This window comes from Mirounga angustirostris, unplaced genomic scaffold (genome assembly GCF_029215605.1).
Source record: "Mirounga angustirostris isolate CCGP_5_RB_7025 unplaced genomic scaffold, mMirAng1.0.hap1 SCAF_7, whole genome shotgun sequence".
Classification (NCBI taxonomy): domain Eukaryota; kingdom Metazoa; phylum Chordata; class Mammalia; order Carnivora; family Phocidae; genus Mirounga; species Mirounga angustirostris.
Genome location: NW_026991715.1, coordinates 15,394,555 through 15,411,009, shown reverse-complemented (window position 1 = coordinate 15,411,009; position 16,455 = coordinate 15,394,555). Strand labels below are relative to the sequence as shown.

The window sequence follows — 16,455 nt, the reverse complement described above, 5'->3', positions numbered from 1 at the left end:
TTTACAAGGGTTTCAGGAACTGTGACAGGACCCAGGGTCAAGAACCAAATATTAGGGGGCACCTGGCTGCAGAGCATGCACCTCTTGATCTCGAGGTTGTAACTTCAAGCCCCACGCTGGGTACAGAGATTACTAAAAAATCTTTTAAATAATAAAAAAAGAACCAAATATTATAACAAGCTATGCTCCTAATGTTCTTATCACTTAGGAATTTTAAAGAGCTTCTGGAATTCTGTGCCAGAAACTGGGGACAGAGACCAATCCATATATTTTCTATTATCTCATAGGCAGGGTGGGGAGAAATATAAGCAAATCCTGAATGGTTTTTGTAGGTTGTTTTTTAATTACAGTGGTATGGACCATGCAATTCTGAAACGATTTTTTATGTATTACAGAACTGAGCAAATGAGCCAAGGATCTCACTGTGTAAGGAAAAGGAACAAAGATATAAAATGGGGAAAGACACAACAGAGTCAAGTAAGGTTGTTATGGAATTGGAAATACTGGTATAAATCATGTTTTCCAAAATACACGTATTTCCATGTACACATGTAAATACATGTTTGTATATGTGTATGTATATGCATGCTAGCCTGCTATATGCATATACATGTGTATACGCGCTAGTTCTGTCCAATGAAAAGGCCAAGCAGCAGACATTTCAGTAGCAATGAGATCACTTAGCACCTTGATCTTGTCCTCTAATAGCATTCTCTACTAAAAGAAACCAGGGCTCCTTGAAGAAATGGCTCATTACAGCACTGGAGCAGGGTGACTACAAGTAGGGGCATAGAATACCCTGTTAGACCAGGAAGAAGGTGCTTTAAAAAAAAAACAGGCAAGAATCATCATCGGTGGATAGTCAATCTAGGGGAAAATTATGATGAGGATGCACGGTCTTAAAAGCCTCTCTCACACACTGCTTATTAGTTGTAAGGAGAAAAAAAAATCTGTTACACAATGGAGAAATTGGGCAACACCTTCAATGGTCATCAAAATTAACATCACTAATGATAGATATCGCGTACCTCCAAATGGGATACCTAGAGAAGGAGACAACATCACCTAAGCAGAATTTTGGCCAAGACCTCGATTTGATCAGGAAGAAATATCAGACAAATGAGAAATGAGAAAAGGTTTGTTTTTTAAAAGTGGGAGAGAAGTACTATATTCTTCAAATGTCACTGTTGAAACGAATAAAGAAAAAGAGAAATGATGCTAAAGAGACACAATAACTAAATGTAATCCCATAGTCTGAATCTTGTACTGGAAGGCTTAAAAACACTATCGAGAACATTGTCATATCAACCAACAGAACCTGAACATGGGTAATACATTAGGTAAGTTTATCAATGTAAATTTATGAAGTAGGTAAGTATACTGTGATTATGTAACAGAATATTCCTCTTATCAGGAAATCAGACTAAAGTATTCAAGGGTAAAGAATTATATCGTACATAACATCCTCAAAGTGTTCAGAAAAAAAATTATGTAGGCACACACATGTCCAGGGAGCACAAATGATAAAGAAAATGGGGGGACATTATTGCCAATAGCCAAATCTAAGTAAAGAGAATATGAGTGTTCCTTGTACTATTTTTATTTTGTAACTTTTTCTAGGTATGAAATTTTTTTTTTTAAGATTTTTTATTTTTTATTAGAGAGAGAGTACAAGCAGGGGGAGCAGCAGGCAGAGGGAGAGGGAGAAGCAGGCTCCCCGCTCAGCAGGGAGCCCGACGTGGGGCTCGATCCCAGGACCCCGGGACCATGACCTGAGCCGAAGGCAGACGCTTAACCGTCTGAGCTACCCAGGCGCCTCTGAAATTATTTCTAAATAGTTATTTCTATGTAGTAATGAAAACATCTAAAACCTAAATAATTGTTTTCAAAAATCACTTTTTTGTGCTTTCTTTCATCTTTCACTCACTATAGTCTTCCGGGCCTATTTTCTTCTCTTTGGCACTATACCACAAGCCAATACTAAGTGCTTTTCATTGGTAACCCATTTAATCCCTACAACAAATTCTGTGAAGTACTTACTATCTTCACCCCATTTTACTGCTAAGGAAAATTAGGCTTTGATAGACTGAGTAATTGGCTCAAGTCTCAGAGCCAGGAGGAGGCACAACTAAGACTGAAACCTAGTTAAAACTAGAGGGAAAGGACAGAGGGCTTCACCAGTGATTGCTACCAAACATCTGAAGAAGGATTAATGCCAATCTTTCTCAGGGTCTTCCAAAAAACTGAAGAGGGAATACTTTCAAACTCATTCTGCAAGGCCAGCAGAAATCTAGATAAGGGCACTACAGGAAAAGAAAATTACAAGCCAATATCCCTGGTTGACATAAATACAAAAATCCTCAACAAAACACTAGCAAACCAATTTCAACAGCACCTTAAAAAGATTACACACCACAGTCAAGTGAGATTCATCCCTGAGATACAAGTACAGTTCAATATAGGCATTATATGACAAGCCCACAATATGAACACCATATTCAATGGTGAAAAGCTGAAAGCTTTTCTGTAAGATCAGGAGAAAGGCAAGGATGCCCACTTTCATTACTTCTATTCAAAAGTACTAAAAGTCCTGGCCAGAGCAATTAGGCATGAAAAAAATAAAAGGCATCCAAATTGGAAAGAAACACATAAACTTTCTGTTTACATTTAACAAGATATATTGAAAACCCTAAAGACTCTACCACAAGATAAAAAATAAAAAAATTAGAACAAATGAATTCAGCAAAGTTGTAGGATATGAAACTAATACACAAAAATCAGTTGCATTTCTACATGTTAATGAATTTTTCAAAAAAGAAATTAAGGGGCGCCTGGGTGGCTCAGTTGGTTAAGCGACTGCCTTCGGCTCAGGTCATGATCCTGGAGTCCCGGGATCGAGTCCCGCATCGGGCTCCCTGCTCGGCAGGGAGTCTGCTTCTCCCTCTGACCCTCTTCCCTCTCATGCTCTCTGTCTCAAATAAATAAATAAAATCTTTAAAAAAAAAAAAAAAGAAATTAAGAAAACAACTTATGACAGCATCAAAAAGTAAAATACTTAACAATTTTAAAAAGGTGAAAGATCTTATACACTGAAAACTATAAAATACTGATTAAAGAAACTGAAGATGACACAGATAAATGGAAAAATATCTTGTGTTCTTAGATTGGAAGAATACTGTTTAAATGTCCATACTATCCAAAGCAATCTACAGATTCAGTGCAATCCCTCTCAAAATCCTAGTGGCATTTTTCACAGGAAAAAAAAAATCCCCAAATTCATATGAAACCACAAGAGACACCAAAAAGCCAAAGCAATCTTGAGCAAGAACTAAGCTCCAGCCATCACACTTCCTGATCTCAAACTATATCACAAAGCTATAGTAACCAAAACAGCATGCTATTAGCATAAAGACAGGCGCATAGACAAAAAAGGCAGAGAATCATGAGCTCAGACATAAACCTGTGCACATATGGTCAACTAATCTTCGACAAAGGCACCAAGAATACATAACGGGGAAAGGATAGTCTCTTTAATAAATGGTGTTGAGAAACTGCACATCCATATGCAAAAGAATAAAACTGGACCCTTATCTTACATTGTACATAAAAATCAACTCAAAATGGATCACAGACTTAAATGTAAGACTTGAAACCATAAAACTCCTAGAAGAAAACACAGAGAAAAAGCTCCTTGACATTGGTCTTAGTATGACTTTTTTGATATGACACCAAAAGCACAAACAGCGAGTCAACTTACAGAATGGGAGAAAATTTTGCAAACCATCTCTGATAGGAGTTAATATCCAAAGTATGTAAGGAACTCATGCAACTCAATAGCAAAAAAAAAAAAAAAAAAATCTGATTTTTAAAAAGGTAAAGAACTTGAATAGACATTTTTCAAAAAAAAGACATACAGGTGGCTAGTAGGTATATGAAAAAAAATTTCTTCATCACTAATCATTAGGGAAATACAAATCAAAACCAAAATGAGATATCACCTTACACCTATTAGAATGGCAATCATCAAAAAGACAAGAGATAACGTGCTGGTGAAGATGCAGACCAAAGGAAATTCTTGTGCACTCTTGTCGGGAATGTAAACTGTTATAGATGCTAGGGAAAACAGTAGGAAAGTTCCTTAAAAAAAATTAAAAATAGAACTACCATATGATTCAGCAATCCAACTTCTGGGTATATATCCAAAGATGATAAAATGGCTATCTCAATGAAATGCCTGCACTCCCATATTCACTGCAGCATTTATTCACAACCAGGACATGCAAACAACCTAAGTGTCCAACAACAGATGGGTGGATAAAGAAAATAGGGTATATATACACAATGGAATAGTATTTAGCCATAAAAAAGAAAAATATCCTGACATCTGTGACAACATTGACAGCATAATGCTAAGTAAATAAGTCAAAGAGAGAAAGACAAATACACTATATATGTATTCCACTTACATATGGAATCTAAAAACATTATACTAATAGAAACAGAGAATAGAATGGTGGTTGACAGGGGCTGTGGGGTGGGGAAATGTGAGATTTTGGTCAAAGGGTACAAACTTTCAGTTGTAAGATAAGTAAGTTCCAGGGATCTAATGTACAGCATGGTAACTGTAGTTAACAATATTGTATTATATACTTGAAAGCTGCTCTAAGAGTAAAGCTTTAATGTTCTCACCACCACAACAACAAAACGGTAATGATGCAAAGTAAAGGGTATGTTAACTAGCCTTACTGTGATGAACATTTCGCAGCATATGCATGTATCAAATCATCACAATGTACACCTTAAATTTAAACAACAATATATGTCAATTACATCTCAATAAAGCTGGGAAAAAAGACATAAATCTATACAGATAATCCAATCTGGGTATCATTCAAAAATCACTTAAAACAGACACATCTTCTAATGCATAGTTCTAGAAGACTATTAAAATTAATTCAATCTTCTCTGTAGTTTATACAACATGATGAGGTAAAAAGCATGAAGTACACCAAGCCATCTCCCTACAAAGAACAGGGAAAACAGCTTTAAAGTGGGCTAAGTATGTACCACTGAATTCTCTATATAATCCATCAACCTGGTTTAAATAAAAACCTAAGAAGTAATATAATACATAGTATTTCTAAACCCAAATCTAAAACTAGTTTGACAGATTTTTCTAAAATAAATTCTCAAAATCTCCCTTCAAGGTGTCCTGACTATATTGTATATCAAAACAGTAAGAACAGCACTGATTTATCAAATAAACCTCCATGCTATTTGGTACTCAAAATTAATGTGCATTTACTGATCATTGATACATTAGCTGCTTCTGTCAAGAGATCTGTAATCAGAACAATCTATTACTAGCCAATGAAAATGAAATTAGTAAGTGAAAATTTTTTTATTAGGTACCTGTAATATTAGGTTTACTAATTTTGAGACTAAACAAGATGCACAGGAAGACCTGAATTCATGTATGTGCTATCAAGCACATAATCATGATTTTTTACTTGAAATTGTGACAGAAAACCTTCTCAAATATTCTAAATTTCAAAAATTACCCAAGGCTGTAACAGCTGGTATTCGAACTTGGAAGTATTGTGATGTCTGTAAAACACCTGATTTCTTGTTTTCACTGTTCTGTTTTAACCAACCATACCAGGTAAATACTCCAAGGAATTTCTTCCTGGTATAATTCCTGGTTAAATGACTTGAATTGTAAAATGTTGTAATGAACATTTTTCTCATTTTTAAACATATAATGTTAAAATTTAGTATTGCTTCAATAATCTTAAAGGTACCTTAATACAATTTAAAACAGAGTATTTTAAAATAGGCCACTTTTTAAAAAGAAGTCTGATGTACTGGTGATGACATATGAGAACCACAAAGATCTTTTTTCCAGATGTAAATAGTATCAAACTTTCCCCTCCTGTATTGTCTCCACTTACAAAGACCCATAAGCCCCCTCCAAAAAAACTAGACAACCAAAAAACCCCTTTCTATTCTCCTACCTATAAAGGTTTCCCTAGAGTGAACAAAACCAAAAGCTAAACTAAAGGATGCTTACCATGACAGAAAGAGGAGAAAGAATGCTAATTCAGCCTCCATTTCTCTACCAACAACCAGATAGCTGCAGTCAGTCTTTTGACTTCTAATCTGGGTCCCCTGGCTGTGAACACTGGGTTGTCTAATACAAAAAAAAGGGAGCCTGGAGCTCTAACATGTTCGCTCTCTCTCCTATAGCAAAGATGTTTAAATTCCAAACGAGAGACAGGAAGTCCTAAATATTAACATAGTCTATCTCTTACAAGTTACCTCCCTTTCCATTTCATTTCAACACTAACTATAAAGTATGAAATGAAAAGAAAAAAAATCTATTGTATATTAAAGCATATGTCATCAGTATGCACAGGAATACCAGAAAATCTAGATTCAAATTAACTGTGCCTCTTTTTAACCTACTATTTATCTTCCATAAACAAAATACTTATTTTAAAAACAAAAGTTGTCAACAGATCAGGACCAGTTTACTCACATATTTTCACTCTAAAAATAGTAGGAAATTAACAAGGAAAAAAGACTGAGGGAAGCATTCAGGTAAAGAGAGAAAAAAAAAAGAATTTTTGCTTAGTGTACAGGAAAACCGTTGCTCACCTGATACTGAGGGTAAAAAGCATAACAAGTGACTGAAAAAAGTTTAAAGGAACTTTAATAGAAGTATTTTATTTGGACTCAAATCTAAATTATTAAAGCTATTTTAAAACACAGAGACTTTTAATTATATTTCAGTAAGGCTTCTTTAACTACTATTCTTCAATTCAACCAGTATTTATGTGCCAAGGATTAGAATGAGTAAAACTTTAATTTTTATAATTGACATTTTTGAGCGGTTTACATATATTAAACAATGAACTTAGAACTTAGGACATTTTCATGTAACAACCCTATGAATAGGTACCACTTTGGCCCCATTTTACAGATGAGAAAAAAAGGAATTTAAAAGAACTTGCTCATAGGGGCGCCTGGGTGGCTCAGTCGTTAAGCGTCTGCCTTCGGCTCAGGTCATGATCCCAGGGTCCTGGGATCGAGCCCCGCATCGGGCTCCCTGCTCCGTGGGAAGCCTGCTTCTCCCTCTCCTATTCCCCCTGCTTGTATTCCCTCTCTCGCTGTGTCTCTCTCTGTCAAATAAATAAATAAAATCTTTAAAAAAAAAAAAAAAAAGAACTTGTTCATAGATGTACAACTAACTATAAGGGATGAGGCTGGAAGTCAAATCCAAGTAATAACTCTATTAACAGGAGTCACCAATACCTTAATCACTGTTCTAGATGGTCATAACGAAACCATGGGAGACACAAGGCAATACTGGTTAATGATACAATGGAAGTACAAATAAAGTGCCTTGACAGCATAAGAGACATGGTCACTCCCTACTAGAAGTTCTCATACTAATAGGGAAGTCAAAATATTTCATGCCAGCTTAAGCAGTAAAAGTGTTATCTAATACTTAGACAAACAAATTGTATTAGTAAGTACATATTTTAAAATCTAGAACCCATGAGAGCTGGCATTCAATTTCATTTCAATTTAAAACCTGTCAGACTTCCTTTGGAAAACAGGATCTCATTTCTTTTAATCTTTCAAAACAAGAACAGGTAAGTTATCAGCAAACACGAGAAGGGAGGAATTGCAAACACAGGATGTCTTCACAAAAGGCATGAAGTACCAGGAGGAATAAAATCATTCTTCAAAGGGGTCTCCAAGAGGAAGATCTCCTATCCCTCCCTCAAGTCAAACTGAAATCTAGAGATTTTTTTTTTGGTCTGTACATACCATCTACCATTAATGTTTGCTATCTTCCTATCAAAGAAGTCAAAAATCAGAAGAGATTAAAAACAGAATTCAAGGAGTAAACAATAAACAGATCTGCTTTTTAACATAAAAAACCAGGCAATTTCAAGAGAGATAAATTTAAGATGTATATGGTGTCGAGGAAACTAAAGGCAAGAAACTTGTTTTGTAATAGAACTAGCAACTTAATGTTAAAGTGCCAAGGATGGGGGGCACCCGGGTGGCTCAGTCCTGAAGCGTCTGCCTTCGGCTCAGGTCATGGTCCCAGGATCCTGGGATGGAGCCCCGCATCGGGCTCCCTGCTCGGCGGGAAGCCCGCTTCTCCCTCTCCCACTCCCCCTGCTTGTGTTCCCTCTCTCGCTGTCTCTCTGTCAAATAAATAAATAAAATCTTAAAAAAAAAAGTGCCAAGTTTGGATTGGGTACAAAGTAAAAAGATGATTGTTAATCCTTAAACTACCACCCAAATTAGAGAACTAGGATCTCTTTATACTAAAGAAATGGAAATTTTACTTTACTAGAATCCTTCCTCAGATCTGGGAGAAATCTGCAGTAGGCTTGGTAGATGATTCACGTATGGTCTATGGAGGGGCACCTGGGTGGCGCAATCAGTTAAGGGTCCAACTCTTGGTTTTGGCTCCGGGTGGAGAGACTGAGCCCCACCGCCCCCACCCCCTAGATCTGCGCTCGGGGCGGAGTCCGCTTAAGACTCTCGCTCCCTCTCCTTATGCCCCTCCCCCCTGCACGCGCAGCTCTCTCCCGTGCTCGCTCGCGCCTCGCTCGCTCGCTCGCTCTCTGATAGGTAGGTAAATCTTAAAAAAAAAAATGTGGTCAATGGAAATAGATTTAAAAATACGGTCGTAGAAGCAGCAACATTATGGTGTACAATAACCACATATAGTCTCTGGTATATTAGCTCATCTCTTCTTTAAAATAACATGGAGGCATTCACCAAGGTTTTATATACACTCAGAGGGGTCATCTAAGTGTATAAATAGGCCAGTATATTGTATGTACTTTGAAGTTCACACTGTGGCATAGATTCCGAAAGCCTTCTTAGAAAAAGTTGTTGGGGCGCCTGGTGGCTCAGTCGGTTAAGCGACTGCCTTCGGCTCAGGTCACGATCCTGGAGTCCCTGGATCGAGTCCCGCGTCGGGCTCCCTGCTCGGCGGGGAGTCTGCTTCTCCCTCTGACCCTCCCCCGTCTCATGTGCTCTCTGTCTCTCTCATTCTCTCTGTCTCAAATAAATAAATAAAAAAGAAAGAAAAAGTTGTTGGAATTTACACTGGAGAAAGCACTCATAACTTTAGGAGATATTACCATCCTATAATCTCCCACTAGGAAAACCCCCTTAGGATGCTGCTTATTTCTTCCATTTCTTCCATCTTTAATGGCAAGAACAGAGAGCAATGTCCAGCTATAGGGAGTTTGTAGTAGCTCACTGAGGCCCTCAGACTTCACTCTTCCCTTGAGTATTCAGGCTAGATTAACATTTAGCATGAGAATCTCAAAATTGCTAGTGTCAAATGCAAGCTAAGGTGTGTATGAATCTCTCCAGAGTGGAGGTACAGGCTCTCCCTGAGAGCGAAATACTTAGTTGTCACAGATCTAAAAGCACAATTCAGGTATGGAATTCCTATACCATGTTAAATAACTACTATTATTTAATCTAAGATTTATTCTGACTAAGACTACAAAATAATTCATAAGTAAAAAAGAAGAAAACCTGGGGGATCTGTTAAGCTGTTTACTTTGTTTCACTTGCTTACATAAAATTAAGTTTTACTTTTTTTTTTTAAGATTTTATTTATTTATTTGAGAGAGAGGATGAGAGGAGAGAGAGAGAGCACATGAGAGGGGGGAGGGCCAGAGGGAGAAGCAGGCTCCCCGCCGAACAGGGAGCCCGATGCGGGACTCGATCCCGGGACTCCAGGATCATGACCTGAGCCGAAGGCAGTCGCTTAACCGACTGAGCCACCCAGGCGCCCTCTTTTTTTTTTTTTAAGATTTTATTTATTTATTTGAGAGAGAGAATGAGACAGACAGAGAGAGCACGAGATGGGGGAGGGTCAGAGGGAGAAGGAGACTCCCTGCCGAGCAGGGAGCCCGATGCGGGACTCGATCCCGGGACTCCAGGATCATGACCTGAGCCGAAGGCAGTCGCTTAACCGACTGAGCCACCCAGGCGCCCTCTTTTTTTTTTTTTAAGATTTTATTTATTTATTTGAGAGAGAGAGAGAGAGCAGGAGAGGGAGAGGGAGAAGCAGACTCCCTGCTGAGCAGGGAGCCCGATGCGGGACTCGATCCCGGGACTCCAGGATCATGACCTGAGCCGAAGGCAGACGCTTAACCGACTGAGCCACCCAGGCGCCCTCTTTTTTTTTTTTTAAGATTTTATTTATTTATTTGAGAGAGAGAATGAGACAGACAGAGAGAGCACGAGATGGGGGAGGGTCAGAGGGAGAAGGAGACCCCCTGCCGAGCAGGGAGCCCGATGCGGGACTCGATCCCGCGACTCCAGGATCATGACCTGAGCCGAAGGCAGTCGCTTAACCGACTGAGCCACCCAGGCGCCCCTAAGTTTTACTTTTAATCATAACTAAGAGATAACAACACAAGTTGCAGCAAATATCCTCAGCATTATAAATATGTTTAGACAAAGGGACTCAAAGGCCAGTGGGGGTGGCGGGCACCGGGGCCGGTACTTACTTACAGTTTGAAATTATTATATTATATATATTAAATTATTATTATTATTATTATTATTATTATTATAAAAACTATAGTTAAAGCAGAAAATGCCACTACACTGCTAAGTAGCCAGAAGTTTGGGGCCTTCTTCCCAATGAAAAACGAGCGACATTCAGTAAATCTTAACCTGGAACTACCACTCCACACCAGAGGAGTTTTATTGAAACACTGTAATGCAACTTTTAGTAATGAACGTGAGCAATCTAAAATAAAAAGTTTCCCAGGATTTCTAAACTGTTACATATGGAATTCAAAGGACGACAGGAGTGAATTACTTATGAAAAATATTTTTTCCTTTTTTCCAAAGTTACTCCTCGGTGAATACGAAGAAAGGTAAATGAAAACACTGTTTTCACTGTATTACTCAGCGCTAGATATCGATAGCAAACAATCAGTAATTGTTTTAAGACACCCACTTTAATTACAAAGATACCTGATCGTAAATTAGCATAAAGAAATTAAACCAATCCCAACTATTTCTAAATTTGACAACTTAAGCCTACGAAAAGCCCCCACACACATTACAACAATTATTTCTGGGTAACCGATTGTGATAAACCATGCCAGTCCAAGGACGTCAGACTAGAAACTTTAAAAATCCTGCAAAACATTCTAACTTCCGACTCAGTGCCTCGATGACGAACATGTTTCTACCTCCTTCGCTCTCAAACGCCAGGTCCACCCGGTCCTAGGGGCGGGGACCTTCGAGGCGGACCTGCGGACCCCAGGGCGGGCGACCAGGCGTTCTTGGCCTCGGCCCCGTGATTCGTGATTCTGGCCCGATCCCGGCCGACTCAGGGGCGCGGACCCGCCACGGGCGACGCGGAAGCCTCCCTCCACTCACCGTGAAGCGCTGGTCGCCGACGCTGCCCACGGAGAAGCAGTGGTCGCCAGGGTTCACAGCCCCGGTCAGCACCTGGTGCAGGTTCATGTCTGCGCCTTAGTCCAGCAACGGACGCCGCGTCCGGCTCATGCCCAGGGTCAGCTGCCGCTTCCCTCCCTCCTTCCCTCAGGGGCGGCGGCCGCTCTTGGGCGGCGACGGCGGCAGCGACAGGCGCCGGGAGCCGGAGCCGCTCAGCTGGGGCCCGCAGTTCATCCCGAGCCCTGGCGGGCAAGGCCCGGAGGGGGCGGGCCGCCGAGAGGGCGCGGCGCAGCGCTGCGCTCGTCCGCGCACCTGTCACAGCCCGCGGGGGCCCAGGTGAAGCTCCGCGTAGACTCAAGGGCCGAGACCCCAGGCCGACGGCCCGGAGGAGGGCCGCGCAGTCCACACACTTCTTCTCGGCTCGGGGCGGCTGGCCCAGACCGAGCCCCGGTGGCGCAGGCAGCACGCGCTCGCCTTCCCCGCCTGACCTGTCCCTTCCCGGCTCCGGTGCCCGCCACCCCCACTGGCCTTTGCCGCTCACTCCGCGTCGCTAGGTCCCCGCAGCCGAAATATCGCGAGACTTCCCGCGGCGAAGACGGGTACTGCGGTAAAGGACTCACTTTTTTACCACAGTTTACAGATCCGCAAGTGGATAAGAAAACGCCTCGTCTAGTCAGATGCTGGCCAATCCCGAGCTCCAGTCCACCTAGGGCCCCGCCCACCGCCGAGGACAGGCCAATCGCTTTGAGGCTGGTGAGTGAGTCTGTGGGTTTGAGTGCTGCACGGAAGAACCCCAGCAGAAACACAATGAGTCTAGAAGGAGGTCGAAGTAGTCGCATTGTGCTTTAGGCTAGGGCTTGATCCGTCGGGCCAGAAAGCTTGAAAGGAAGAAATGCATTATAAATGGAGGTGCAATGTCCTCCGTCCTGGTAGAGACTACAAGTCCCAACAAGCACCGCTCCCCCAGGCGGCCCTTGGGGACTCCAAATAGATGCGACCCTTCTAGGGTCTCTGTCCCGGCGTGATAGTTTCTCCAGCCTTACGCGTCCTTCCGATTCGCTACACAGGGGATTTTGAAAGACTTAAATACTCGACAAGTGTTAAAATGAAGTGTTTTCACCTCAGTTGTCCTGAACATAGGTTTTGAAGTAGTGCTGATCATAATACTGCACCAGCCCTACGTTGAGCGTTTGTTTCGGGGGAAAAAAAAAAAACCCAAAAACCTAAGGATTCCAAAATGATTAGTGTCACAGTTACAACTGCTAGATACTCTCAGTGTATTTTGACACAAGTTTTGTGTTATTATTGATAAATATGTTTATATGTTTCCTTCCCTGTGTTTTATACGGACGGTCCTCCTCCCTAGCGCAGTGACTGTTCCACTGTAGGTGTTGAATAAATGCGAAACGGATGAAGGTAAATAAGGAACTCTCCACCTGAAAAAAGTAGTTTGTTAAAAATAGCTAAATTGATTTTTATATACTTTTCTTGTGGTTAAAAAAAAAAAAAAACACCTTCACACCAATACTTGGATGGGAGGAGTATTAATTTTATCCTATGCCAAAATTTTTTGCAATGTACATTTACTTTATTTTGCAAAAAAAAGTTACTTTAAAAACAAGTTTAAGAGCCATCTCCGTTTTTTTATTTGAAAGTTGTAAACGAATTCCATTATTTATCCCAGTCTTTTTATAAAACTAAGGGACTTAAAACTTAATTTGTTTTTTTAAAAAAAACTATTGAGGTCTAACATACTTACAACTTAATTTCTGTTTTAATTATTAATATTCAAATCTTATTCAGAGTGGCTTTAATTTTATATTATAGATTCTAAAGGAAGTTTTCTCTGTGTCCCACATAAATTGTACCTGGCCCAACGTGTTTACTCTTTCTATCCTGCCCAGTTTTTTGTTTTTAAGGGCATGCAGTATAGCAGAATAAGAGAAACTGAGTGACCTAGTAGTTAGGAAATCTGAGATCTACTCCTAATCTCACATTAGCTGTGTGACCTTGGAACTTTGAAAGACTCATTTTCCTCATCTGTAAAATCAGCAAGTTTAGCCTATCAACAACATTTTGCTTGGCATTTTCATTCCTGCAACTCAGGACATCTGTTAGTTTTTATTAAATTCCTTCAGCCTTGAGTTAGACTACCTGAGTTTGAATCCTAGCCTTACCACTCCTTAGGTTATTTAATCTCTCTGTGCTTTACTTTCCTTATATATAAGCAAGAGATAGTAGTAGACTTTCTTCATATAATCATCATGAGGATTAAATAAAAACAGTGTTTGGCACATAGAGTTCAATAGATGTTAGCTGTTATTATTATTATCATTGTTACTAAATAAACCTAACCTTTTAACATATAGTTACTCTTTCTAAGGTTTTCCAAAAGGTATCAAACCCGGGTCCAAATCAGACTTCCCAGGGATGCTTGAGACTGCCAGAAATGTTCTGAGGACATTCTAGTCTATCTAAAACTATAGCACTATGATGCCTAATGAAAATCCAGGGTATTCCTTTGCTTCTTATTCATAAGAAATACTCCTAGTACTTTATTAAATTGCCCATTAAACAACCTGTCTTTGGGGCGCCTGGGTGGCTCAGTTGGTTAAGTGACTGCCTTCGGCTCAGGTCATGATCCTGGAGTCCCGGGATCGGGTCCCGCATCGGGTCCCGCATCGGGTCCCGCATCGGGCTCCCTGCTCGGCAGGGGGTCTGCTTCTCCTTCTGACCCTCCCCCCTCTCATGCTCTCTCTCTCTCTCATTCTCTCTCTCAAGTAAATAAATAAAATCTTAAAAACAAAACAAAACAAAACAAAAAAACAACCTGTCTTTGATATATAGGAGATAAACTGTTTTATTGAAACAACTAAATGCTAGTAATTTATCTTTTTTTCTTCCACTGCAACTCCTGCTTACTGTCTGGTTTTATACAGCCCTGAGCTAAAATGGTTTTTACATTTTTAAATGGTTGAAAATAGCAATAAGAGAATAATATTTCATGATAAGTGAAAATTACATAAAGTTCACATGTCCATAAATAAAATTATATTGGGATACAGCCATACGTAATCGTTTAGGTATTATCTATGGCTGTTTTCACACTACAAATGCAGAGTTGAATACAATTAACCACTGAACAATGCAGGAGAAGTTCTAGTCTCAAAGGGAAGGGGGACTTTAATTAGACTCAATGAGTGGTGACAGTGTAAAGAAAGCTAACAGGCTGTTTGAGACCCTGGGGGGAAAAAAGGAGCGTATAGGACGTCCACTCAGATTGAGAAGTATTCATGCCTGTTCTTCACTCTCTGATTTCCTGAAATCCTTGTCATTATCCTCCTCCCTGCCACCCTCATCCTTAAACTCATTAATATAAATTCCTGTCCTCTCAGTCCCTGTGCCATGGAAGCCACCAATAGGGGCTTCAGTCCCCACTGCCAACACTCAATAGACGAGGAAGATTGGAAGTAAACAGAGTCCCTCATCCTATAACTAAGCCTGAATCAGGGGGACGATGTTGCTGGAATTTCACACAAGTGTTTGGAACTTATTGTTCCATAAAAATAAGATGAGGGTGTCTGTGCATCTAAGACACTGACTGTCCCAGGAACCTGTCTGGACTGGCAACAGCAACGTTGCTGTAGCAAAATCTATCACAGATATTACAGGTCAAATAGATATTCGAGCAATGAAATAGGACCCTAGCCATCATTTATAATATTGTTACTATAGAAACATTAATTCTAACACCTCTAAAATTTGGAGATTGCCATTAAATACTCTTGGCTCACACTCACTTGCTCAGCTGAAGGGTTCTCCACCCATAAGCACTTAAAGGGCAGTTATTTATAAAAGCTACTATTCATTATACACCCAGTCTACACTATCATAGGTATTTTATTTACTTCATTTAAATCTCAACAAGTACTATATTACAAATGAAGACACCTAAACTAAAAAAGAGACTAAATATTGCCCAACGTCATATTAGATTTGGATCATATCACCACCCAAGGATTGGAACTCAGATTTTGTAGGCTGCAAAGGCCCTCTAAGTGTTTTCCAAAGACCCCTGAATCCCAAAGTGAATTCAGAGTCTACCACTTACCTCCTTGCTGACAATGTGAGAGGAGACAGGGAAGGTGAGATGACTTCTTTAAGTTGGATCTTCAGTGATTTTTCCAGGAGAAAGAACCATCTTCCCCAAATACTTTTCTCTTCCCCTTCCTAAAGATGGAAGAAAAGCTGACCTCCTTACCTTGACCTACTCCCAAACTAGAAAGACCATAGTTTGTTGAAAGATAAAATAAACATCTCCAGCCAAGAGACTCCTGATACTTTCCTACCACTAAGGGAAAGGTGGTGGGGTGGGAACGGGCATACTAGGGTTTGGATTCATTTCCCACCTCCTTCTGCTTTGCTCACATTTCTTTTCTCTCTCAGCAAATGCCAGAAAACACAAACACAAGAACAAGAAACAAAAACAGCAAGATCAACCTCCAGCTGGGCCGCACCCAAGCCCTCTCCCTAGACAGGCCACACCAGAAGGCTGTAGGGAAGAGGCACGGTACTCGCTTCTCAGGTGGGGGTTGGGGTGGGGGAGGGGCAAAGTGAATAAATTAGAATAAATTAACAAGGACAGGCAAGGAATGCAACTTTGTGCTGGGAGGGCCACTTCTCTCTAACACACAGAAGAGTTGATGTGGGGAGGCAGGGGTCATCTCCAAAGGTCACTACAGTAGGAGTAAGAGCAGTGGGGGCAGAAGTCTGCTCTTCCTCCACATTCTTCCTAAACAGAGCAGAAGAATTAAGAATGGAGGGGGAAGAGACACACAAAAGGAAAAGGTAGAATCTTCCAATTAGGTAGATATTCACTTGGTTAAAGGTAAATACTTCTAGGAAAGTCTTGAAATTACGAGTAAGTCACACACATCCATCAGTTGTGGCTTTTGTCTGACTATGACTCTCCTTATTCCTATTGGAGTT

At 40.3% G+C, this 16,455-nt stretch overlaps 1 protein-coding gene across 7 annotated transcripts in view; it reads right to left on the bottom strand.

Moving 5' to 3' along the window:
- The window catches only part of DMXL1 (Dmx like 1), a 135,680-nt gene extending 123,655 nt beyond the window's left edge, over nucleotides 1-12,025 (bottom strand). For 3 of the 7 annotated variants that reach the window (XM_064595807.1, XM_045891422.3, XM_045891433.3), the window contains exon 1: nucleotides 11,449-12,025. In XM_064595807.1, the coding sequence (XP_064451877.1) occupies nucleotides 11,449-11,535 (87 nt within the window). In that variant the 5' untranslated portion in view covers nucleotides 11,536-12,025. The remainder of the gene's footprint in view (nucleotides 1-11,448) is intronic. The other 4 variants (XM_045891382.3, XM_045891401.3, XM_045891392.3 and 1 more) reach the window with 2 other exon arrangements.
- Nucleotides 12,026-16,455: the final 4,430 nt, after the last annotated feature.